Source organism: Drosophila hydei, unplaced genomic scaffold (genome assembly GCF_003285905.1).
Source record: "Drosophila hydei strain 15085-1641.00,03,60 unplaced genomic scaffold, DhydRS2 tig00008114-arrow-pilon, whole genome shotgun sequence".
NCBI lineage: Eukaryota > Metazoa > Arthropoda > Insecta > Diptera > Drosophilidae > Drosophila > Drosophila hydei.
The window spans coordinates 9,270,298-9,281,407 of record NW_022045827.1 but is presented as its reverse complement, the minus strand read 5'-3'; the positions used below and the strand labels follow the sequence as shown (position 1 = coordinate 9,281,407).

Below are 11,110 nucleotides of genomic sequence, written 5' to 3'. Positions count from 1 at the left end.
CAGAAGAGACGCCGACGATATACAAAAGATGCAACTGTCGTTGCTCGTTCGTTACTTGTTGTTGTTACTGTAGTTGCTGCTGCTGTTGTTGTTGCTGCTGCTGCTGCCCAGGCTGACAGCCAGCAACACAAAAAATGCGCTTGGGAAACTGCCACCGAGCTGCTTAAATCAAATATTGAAATACCTCGCACAGACCATGACCCAAGCGGCCTCCTCCCCTTCTCTTGCTGCCCCCTGCCCCACCACTGTCGTCCCCTCTCGTCGGCTGGCTAATTGCCGCACACTTGAACCAAATAATTGCTCAACAAAATAAATTCCACATTGTTTTTCTTGTTTTCTTTTGTTTTTGTTTTTTTTTTTCATATGAATTTTCGTTGGTTTTGATTTGTTTTTTTTTTTGTTTTTTTTTTTTATTGATTTGTGCATTGCATTCGCAATTTGTTTGTTTTTTGTTGTTTTTCTTTATGTTTTTAATACTTTACAATATTGAATGTTGTCTATGCTCTAATATAAATTAATTAAATATACTTGAATTAGTCGTCTAATTAATCATTAATCTATCAATTAATTAATTATTAGTAATACCTAGAACGCACAACCGAAAAGGCAACATATTTGATAGATAAATTAAATTTTGCATGGATAAAAAAACACATTTATATTAAAATGTTTTTTTTTGTAATAGTTAGTAAAAAGATTTCATTACTTTTGTGCAAATTTCATAAATTCCAAAGCAGAAATAACAGAGTAAAACTTATTGTTTATGTGGCGCCATCTAGCGTGCATTTGCTGTAATTACTTAGACATAACGAACTTAAATTAATTTAATTAAATATACTTAATTATGTACACAAAATGAATGAAAGACGCAGACATGGAAAGCGTAAAGGGTGCATAGTTCATATGAACATTGCGAGCTAGTTCCCTTTTGGCTAAAGGTTCACGTGGCGTATGCTTAACATGCGATTTGCAGCTGGGCAAATTGGAAATGCAAGCAGCGCTGCCAGCGTCGAGGTCAGCGTCGCTGTTAACTAGACAGCAACAATGTTGTTATTGTTGCTGTTAGAGAGAGAGAGAGAGAGAGAGAGAGTTAGAGGGAGAGAGAGTTTCAGCTGCGCGCAATTGAATTTCAGTCTTGTTTTCAATAATTTCGAACAATTTTTTCGTTGATTGAATGAATTGGGTAGAAGGAGATGCTTAAACGCGCTTGCTTTCTTTAAATTATGAAATCTATAGCTACATAAGACTAAAATTTAGAGCATACTTTATACTTTTATGGGCCTTGCAGAGCAGCAACGTGATTTACAAAAAAAATTTGCTGCTTTTGCTTATAGAACTAAAAACTGGGCAAAACGAAGTTGTACACTCTACTTTTGTCGTGTCAATAAACTCCTTGCTATATATATATATCTATATATATATATATATATTTATATATATACTTATATATATATGTACGTAATACTGCTAAAAAGTCAGAGTAGGCTGTTATGTGCGCGTAAATTAGGGGCGGTTCATGGACTTTAACTAGGCTTTAGTCTAGGCTCTTAACTTCTAATAACAAAGGCTAAGCGTAGACAAATACATAACACATACACAAAGTGGGAATTGGGATAGGCTAGTGGGCAAGAGGGCGGGGCCGACAGGCTGACAGACGAAGCGATCTCTTACAGACACGTGTGTATGATCTTCTTGGTTCGACACAGCTTGCACTTGACCTCGCAGCACCAGTGGAAGGTGCAGGCGCAGCGCTCCACAACGACGACCTCTTGTGTGCGATAGCCACGCCCACAGCACATCAGATCACAGCCATCGACGCCCAGCGAGGTGTCGTTGCACTGCCGTCCGTGTGTGCCCAAAATGCCCTGCCGCAGATTCTTCTCGCAGAAACTTGGCGACGGCTCCAAGTAGACAATGTCCTTGGGACCTGGCGGCTTGTGCTCCGGATTGTGTGGATTCAGCTGGAAGTGATATCTGCAAAGAAGATAACAAGCGGCGATTGAGTAATGTATAAAAGTATATGGATACAGAATATCTAACAGATACTGATGATGCAAAGATATAATATTTCGAAGATGGAGATGAAGATGGAGTTAGAGAAAGAGGAGATGAAGATATTAGCGCATCTGAGACAATTCTTAATCGAGCAAAGTTATATTCTTCAGCCTCATCCATCGACTATGAATCGTTTCTTACCTATTGTGTTTGCGACCCTGGCGACCGCGTCCATGTCCGCGTGACCTGGCGCCTGCAACTGGCAGACTGTTGGGCGATGGCATATTGGGATGATGCTGTTTGCTATTGGGATGACTGTTGTCCAGCAGCAGTTCGGGCATGTGATCGTTGAGCATGCGCTCCTCGTCGTCGTAGCCGTTGACCGAGGGCGGCAAGCCGTTGCCACCGACGCCGCCAACGCCACCCACAACGCTGTTGGGTCCAGCCGCATTCGGGTTGACAACGGCGACGGCATTGCTGCTCTGGCGCAGACTATTGCTAACCTGGACTCGTGTGGCGCCATCGAAACGCGCCTTCAGATTGTCGCCTATGACACGGAAATTGGCCAGACGCATCCAGCAGGTTTTTACCGTACACGAGCCGGACATGCCATGGCATTTGCACTCCTGACGCATCTCCGCTTGAACGTGCTGCAATGAGAGTAAGCATGGGGTAGACGGGGGCTTCATTAGTATGACTTTATTAGGCTGTTGAGATGTTGCGGCTGCTGCTGCTGCTCCTCCAATATCTTTTTCACTTAATTATTTTGCCGTTTTTTGCTCGATTCGATTGGCGGCCCGCCTGCCACGTTGTTGCAGTTATTAAAAATCAATAAATGTTGTTGCAACTTGCTGTGCGCATGTTGCATGTTATTGCTGCTGTTGCTGTTGCCTCTTGCCGCCGCTGCTGTTGTTGTAATTGGCCTGACCAAAAGTAAGAAATCAACGCAGTTGGGGGGCCCTGGCAGCCAGCAAGGCGCACAGCACAGTCAAGCACATGATGATCATCATCGATGGAGCCCATAACAAGTAATAAAATAATAACACAGATGGTGGCCCCAAAGATCTGGCGCTCCAGCTCAGCGCTGCGACTAGCTTTGTTAGCGCTGCACCACTCGGTGTGCTACTTTCTATGCCCCCACCAAGAGCTAGGCAACTGGGCGGCATACAAGCCATACTGTACAGTGGTCACTCGCAAATGGGCTAATTGCGAAAATTACTTGCAAATCTTAGCCATACATAAAAGATATCGATATGTTAATCAGCGGAGTGAATATTTGAACTTATATTGCTTGCAGATTGATCATTGTCTTAAATCGATATGGAAGCTTTGAGAGTTATCGATAACGAGTAAAACGGATCTTCATTTGTATAAGCGAAGGAAACAGCTTAGATTAATAAATTGATAGCAAATCGCAAAGCCTTTCTATTTGGAGAGTTGCGCCATGAAATCTGAGCAGCTAAATCTCATTGGCTTGATAAATGATCGGCTGATGAGATGAGTTTCATCCACTGTGCAATTGCATCCAGCTGCTGCGGACTACTTTTTTGTTGTAGTCCTCCACTACGAAGCTGGAAGCTGTCAACGATTTTAATATACGAGCTACATGCGCGCAAACGAGTGCACGAGAGACAGTAGTAGTGGCGTCTGGTTAGCTGGCTGCACAAGTTGGCGCAGCGGCGTCGCCAATTGGGGCGGAAATCGGCAAAGCACTCGTTGATTTTTATTAGGCAAGTCGTAAATTGTGGGCCAACCGAAGCGAGAGCCATTAGAATTATAATGGAGGATCGACTAAATGGTTCGTTAGATCGAACTGGATTGGTTTACTTACCGCTCGGCCCGCCTCATTGTTGTGCAGATTCATTTTTTCGCGCAGATTGCGTCCGCGCTCGCCGGTGTCCACGAACTCGCGCGAGAACTTGAAGCCGAAGCCGATGTTGTCGGAGCAGCCGCCCCACTCCCAATCCCGGACGCCAGCCACGCTGCCCGCCTGATTGGCCTGCGGAGAGCGCGTCTGATGGCTGTAGTCACAGGTGCAGGACTCGATAGTGCCCTCGCTGCAAGCTCGCGCTATCGAATGGGTTACAGCTGCGCTGGTAATGGCATAGATGAAGCCCGTCTCACGGCAGCCTGCAAAGAGTGAGAGAGAGAGGAAATATGAGCAACTGTTTCTGTTTCTGTTTCTGTTTCAGTTTCTGTTTCTGCAGAGTATTTTATATGTAAGCTTGTTGTGCCTTCTGGGTGTTCCACTTGGACACGACCCCCCAAGACAAGACAAGATCTCAATCTTGTTCAAGTACGATTGCGACGTGGGCAACAGTTAAATTCCTGCCCATGAATAATGGCACTTGTCTTCCAAAGTCTGGTCAATTATGACACTTCAAGTTATCTGCCGCCCTGCTGCAAACTGACGCACCAAACTGACACAGATTAAACGTTCAACTATAAATTCCAACTTAACACTTTGCCCCATCTACAGCAGCAGCCACAACAAAAAATGCCAACCAAAACAGCAGTCCTCCAGTCAAGGGCCCTTGTAGAAAACTTTACATTATTTTCATATACATATCTCTTCTTCTTCTTCTTTTTTCTGTTTTGTTTTTGTATTTTTAGTAACTGCCTCTGTTTTGGCCTGCTCTATGGCAGAGAGTGAGAGACCATCACAGATAAAGAACAATGAAAATTGAATTTACATGTTGCAGATAATTTTTCAAGTGCCTCTGCCACAACTCAAGAGCTACAGATACATAAATTTAGGTGTGTGTGTGTGTGTGAGTGTATGACACATGAGCGCATTCAGGTAGCTCTGCACACATATATATCACATATATTGTGACTACAACTGTTTGGTATTTGAAACTAAATTACTTAACATTTTAGCGCTGGCTACTGAACTTTAATGGGAGATAAAAAAGTGAAGGAATTTGAAACTTATGATTAAATTTGATTTAAATTAATAGAAATTATTTCTAATATTTAAACAATTAATTTACTAATATTTCATAAGTCTTGAAGTAGAGTTTGTTCGGACTATTAGCCAGAATGCACAGAGCTGAAACCCCCAAAAATTATTGCTGTACTTTTCTGTCAGCTAGAAGCGACTCAAATTTTTTAAAATAAACTTTAAGCTTGTTTTTATTTATATTTGTATAGCACACATTATTAAAGATTAAACTACATTTGATACCCATACAAAAAGCAAATATCGAGCTCGCGCTGGACCGAAACTTTCTTCCATTTTCTAGCTAAATAATTTTTATTTTCTATATTCAAACATAAATGGCTTTAATTTTATAAATTATTTTATAATTTCAACAGCCGAACAAAAGCTAGTTTTCTCTGTTGCTCGATATAGATATCAGCTCAGTTCGACTGGCTGCCGATTGATGCGACTGTGATTGACTGTCGAGCAAGGTGTTGATTGAGAATGTCAGCTTGTGAGCAATGAGCAGCTCTATCAACTTCCGCCTTCACGAATTGCCGCTTTGAATGCTCCGATTTCCCGGAATTGTGCCACAAATTTTTTTATTTTATTTTTTGTTCAATTCCCTGTTAATGTTTGTTTGTTTCTAGACTCACTCATGCTCAGCGTGTGTGTGTTGGTGTTGCATGGTTTCATTTTCATTTTTGGTGTTTTTTGGTTTTGTTTTCTTTAAATAATTTCACGTAGAAGGTAAATATGTGCGATGTTTGATCTGTGATAAGCAGAAGGCGGCAGTTGGCGGCCGGCGCATGCGCAAACGTCGTCATCAACAGCAACAGCAACAACAACAACAAATTGACTCTGACTTTTGGTGATTAGCTTAGCAAGAATTCGCGTTACATTGCGTGACAAGTGAAGTACTGTGTGTGTGTGTGTTTGTGCGTGTGTGTGGTGTTCTCTTTTGTGGATATTTCTCTTTTTACGCTGTGTAAATAGCTTGGCAAATGTTTCGCCGAACAAAAGACAATAAAACAGCGAGCATTGAGCAATTAAGTGATGAAAGAAATGAGTGGCTCATGAGTGGACTCATTCACATTGCTTGAATGGGTGTGTCGCAGGTACTCTTTAATTTGCCAAGGCAAACATTCAAATGCATGTGTGTGTGTGGGGCAACAATAGCGAACAACGCCCACAAAATGTTTTACGCATGTAATCTGAGTAGCTTTAGAGCTGTGCTCCTCTCTCACTCTCTGTCTAACTGGCTCCCGCAGGACTTTTTTGAACTCCTCTTTTTGGTTAATTGCTAAACGGATTTCCGCTGCTGCTGGGCGTGGCAAGCTGGCTGATGAAATTGAGAGCATAACTCAGAGCGAACTCAGGTAGCTCAGCAGCACAGTTAAGCTGCTTAGCAAGGATAGCGCTGGAAGAGAGACATAGAGAGAGGTCCATGTGTCTTTGGCTCTGGCCCTAGCTATTCCAGGAATAGTTTAGACATTGATATAAAAGCCACAGGCAGCCACTGGCAGCAGCTTGGGGTGGCTGTCATTCGTCATCCTTCATGATTAGAATGCGCAAAAACCAAGCGGAAAAGGTAAGAGTACGAATGTGAGCTCGAGAGCACATAATACCCTAGGCAACTAATCGAGTCAGTCGTGTTAAAGCGTGTGGCGTGCCAAATTGACAAGGTGTCACCAATTAGAAAACAAGTTAGTTGAGCTCAGTTGAGTTGTCTCATCTGTGCCCCGCTGGCTGACTATCTGAATTTGACAGGGTAAGGCCCTAGTGCTGTCTCCAGGGTATTAACGCACAGTTTGAGAGCCACTGTGCGGTGCAACCCCAAGTGTTAATGGCCTAGGTGTTAATTAGGGCCAAGGGCACATAAAAACACAATGAAAGGAAATAGGAGTGCGATGAAAGTGCTGCGATAAAAAGCTGTCACCAGACCAATAATCCAGCCATCCAACAATTCGACAATCGAGAAATCCATAAAATGTCAAGAGAGTGCAACTCATAAAAAAAGGATGTGCTGACTCGTCCGTTGATAAGGTCAAGAGCCCGCGCTCTAATAAAAGTCAGCTGCCGTTGAGTGAAAGGTTGACGCCGCTAACGAAACGCACGCGACGCTACGCGCACGCCCACTGGGCATTTAAGGGCGTGGCCTTTATGGGTACAGGTAGCACAGGACAGTAGCTATAATAAAACGACATGACACTTTTTGCAATTCATAAGAAACTGCGGGATTGCCGGACTACCGGGCGGCCGACCAGCCGGACTGCGATGCCTGTTTACATTTATATGAAAATTATTGTTGACAACAGGCCCAGACGAACGACAACGGGGAGCGCAAAAAGTGTTGGGCCGAGATGGCTCAGATGGTCGCCTGGGACACGGCACTGCAACTCCAGGCTAACTGTCACAGCGGGCGAACAAACAAGCACTTTTGATTGATTTGAATGCAATGCTCAGGCTCGGCTCAGATCTGCAGGCTAATTCTGAGAGGAAGGCAGGCATTTGGTGCTGCCAACCTGCGGCAATTAGCATAAACATGCTGAAACGCCAAGTGGAGCAAGTGCAGCAGCGCGGCTGACAATCGAGACAAGGCAATGCCATTGTTTCGACACAGGGACAGCGACAGCGAAAGTGGCCCAGCAACATGTGGCAAAGTCTCCAAGCGGCAAGTGCCAGATCGTATTACTGCAACAACAAACATGCAACCCACGCACACACACACACAAAGTGACATTTAACAACATAAATAAGAACAACAAAACTGAAACCAAATCAATTCGTGCATTTGCTACTAGCAGCGCAAAGAGGCGTTGACAACAAATACTCTGCTCGGGTAGGGCAAACAGATCGCAGATCACAGATCACTCACATCACAGTTCACATATCATATTTCACCATGCGCAACTAATTCGAGCTACAAACTGATTGCATTTTACAATTAGAACTTAGTAGAACTTAACTAAAGAGATTAGTTGATGTGAATAGTAGAAGTTGGTAAAGATATAAATTGGGGAAAATTTGAAATCTTTAAAGAGTATAAAAAAGCTTGTTGAAGTAAATAGTTTTCTGGTCTTAAATGCTTATTCATTTGTGCTGATTGTTGTAATATTTTTAAAATATTTTTGTATATTTGAAAATCAACTGATAACTCAGTTTCAGTTTTTTAAAATTTAGTTTGCTTATAGCAATTATTTTTTCTTTATATTAAAATTCAGTTTTAAATGTTTTTAAATTTTTTATAATTATAATTTACTGAAATGTTTAAGAGAATTCTAAATATATTTTCCTATTTCTAATATATTTTTTGCATAAAAAATTCAATTTTTTCAGTTGGAAAATTCCACACTTTTTCGTACTCACCTCGATCGACGATTTTGCCAAAGAGATTCTTGCCGCGCAGAAAGTTGCGCGTGGAGCAGTTCCAGCGACGATTGCGAAACTGATGCTGGCACTCACTAATGGCCATATTGGCGCCCTTGACCAGAGCGCCCAGCACGCCAGGATTGTCGCGGACTAGGCGACGCTGCTTGCGGCGCAGCGTCGAGTGAATGGCGGGATCCATGTACATGATGCCTGTGCTGATGGGTGAAATGTTGTTGGGTTCGCCGACCTTGGCAATGCCCCTGTAGCAAATGGAAGAAAGTGAACGACCCAAAAATTAATAAAGAACTCACAAGTTGAGAAAGAGCGGGAAGGTTGGGGGCGTGTCAAAACTATTTAATGCTTCAGTTGCTTTTTTGCGCCTAATTACAAACGGAAATCTCGAGCAGCTGGACACGCACGGCAGCCGAAAAAAGGCCGCAAAGACGGATCAACATTTTCATTATGTTTCTATTTGTATGCGTATTTGTTTCTCTACTATATATGTATGTTTTTTTTTTGGCATTATGTTTATTTCCACTTGACTTGAGTTAAGTTGTTGTTATTATTATTCTTGGTTTTTCACTTGCGGCTTTTCCTTTTTGTTGAGCACGTCAATTGCCGGCGTTACTCATGCATGCAGCACACACACAAGCACACATAGAAAACCCCATACACTGACAAATATTTGATGACACTTGTCGGCATTCGCTTCCATTTGCTGTCATCTTTATATTGTATTTTTATTTATTTTTTGTTGCTGTTCAAATGGCCTTGCCTACATTTTGTATCTGCCAGGTAGTTATAGTATATACTTTAGTATATTTGCTCTCGTTACAAATTATGTGCTTAACAATAACAACAATAAATAAATATAAACAAATGTTTATTGACAGCGGCGCGTATGCAAATTAATTGCCAATTCAATTGTCCGTTGATTGCGGTGGGAAAGTTCATATATCGCTTATTGTTTTTTCTTCTTCTCGTTTCATTTCATTTATTTATTTATTTATTTATTTTGTTGCTGCTTTCAAGCAATTGCGTAATACATTGAAAAAAAAAAAACAAAACGAAAGTGTAACAAAATTAAAAAAAAAAAAAAACAAAATAAAACAGAACTCGCTTTAAACAAAAGCAAGCAACGGGCGACGGCAAAGCGCAATCGATGCGATTCCCAGGCGGATTAAAATCAATGGGCAACGATTTATGCGTTCGCCGCAAAAAACGGGCAGCATTTCTTATACATTTATTTATTTATTTTTGCTGCTGTTCTGTTTAGCAAAATTGATGCCGTTATAAAAAGTTATTACCGCATGCAATTTTTTCAGCTCGAATTGAACTTAAATCGAACTTTCGGGCTTGTATGCGCAAATCGAAAGACTTAGGCAACGAACTTGATTTGGTAGACTGAACAGCTGCTGCAGTTGCCCATTAATAAAACGTATTCTTAGCACACTTTGTTCATGTCTTGGCTGGCATTAAGTGTGTCACCTATACACACTCACTCACACACACAGACGCACACACATCTCATGTCTCATCTGTTTTCCCCCCAGAGGTAAAAGTTGAATGCGCGCTTAGAATTTTTAATTGCTTTCATCAGACAAAAAGCTGCAGCGGCTGCGGCTGCTGTTGTTGTTGCACTTTGTGGCTTCCGCATTGTGCGTGCTGCACAACAAAAAAAAAAAACAACAGCAGCAGCAGAAGCTGCCACGAGATTTGGTCATTTAAAAACCAAGACCTTTTGGCATCTTTTGACTTAAGCTTGGGAAAATTTTTTATTCAACTCTTGCGTTAATATTCGTGGCTTTCTTAACGGTTGCTGCAACTGCTGCATCCGTTGCTGGCGCGTGCCTCAAAACTTTGTTTGGCTATGACTTTTTTGACTTTTGGCTCACGCAACACTCGCAGCGCTCTGCCCCCGGTGCCTGTTTACGCTTGTTCTTCTCGCACGCTCGCTAATTGCCCGAGCTGTTTGTCCCCCAAAGACGAAATTTGTTGTTGATCTATGCAAATGTTGCGTGGGTGTGGTGCATATCAGTAGCTCGCTGGTCTTTTCAATGTCAGAGATGTGCACATACATGTGTGTGTTCCCCTTGGATTTTCTTGCTACTTACCACCACATGGAGCCTCGGCCTCTGCCCGATTTCTGTTTGCTTTCGGCGTCGGCGCTGTATAGCGCCAGCAGGCAGATGAAAAATATGTAACTTAAATCCATGGCAAAGTTTTTTTTTCACAAATATTTGTATATATATATATACATATATATATATATCAGGGGTTGATTCTGCTGACCAGTTAGTCAGTTTTTTATTTGCTTTCGATTCTTGATTATATTCTTAGATTCGCTTGTCTAAATATTTTCTTTTTTATGGCAATTTCACGTTCAATTAGCGCACTATAAATGAGGCATAATCATCATTAGCATGCGCACAGGTATTGATTTTGATTTTTTGTGCATCGTATTGATATTGACTTGGTTATCGAGCTGTTATTTTATATAGCTTGATCACACGGCTCGGCACTTATTTTGTTTTTTTATTTTTGTGTTTTGTTTCACTTGTAAAAAACTTGAAACAGTTTTTTCGATGAATAAAGACGATGTCTTAAACACTTTCCATATGCTCTACGTAGTTGGCGAGTGGACGCGACGTAAGTATTTTGTACGAATTGTCGGTGCCGGAGCGGAGGAGTGAAAGATTGTTACCCGGTTCAGTGCCAACGCTTAACTGAAACACACGGCGCGTTCTTTTACCTGGACCGATCGAGTCTCGACTCAACTCGACTCGACAAATAGATTTTTGAAACCTGTTCAGCTGCCGT

At 42.0% G+C, this 11,110-nt stretch overlaps 1 protein-coding gene across 1 annotated transcript; it reads right to left on the bottom strand.

Annotated features, from left to right (window-relative positions):
• Positions 1 to 409: 409 nt before the first annotated feature.
• LOC111602339 (protein wingless) lies at positions 410 to 10,505 on the bottom strand. The gene is made up of 5 exons (XM_023319349.2): positions 10,405 to 10,505; positions 8,288 to 8,550; positions 3,827 to 4,125; positions 2,197 to 2,645; positions 410 to 1,974 (listed from the first exon to the last, which is right to left on the bottom strand). The coding sequence occupies exons 1-5, from the start codon at positions 10,503 to 10,505 to the stop codon at positions 1,668 to 1,670; spliced, it is 1,419 nt and encodes a 472-aa protein (XP_023175117.1). The 3' UTR covers positions 410 to 1,667.
• Positions 10,506 to 11,110: the final 605 nt, after the last annotated feature.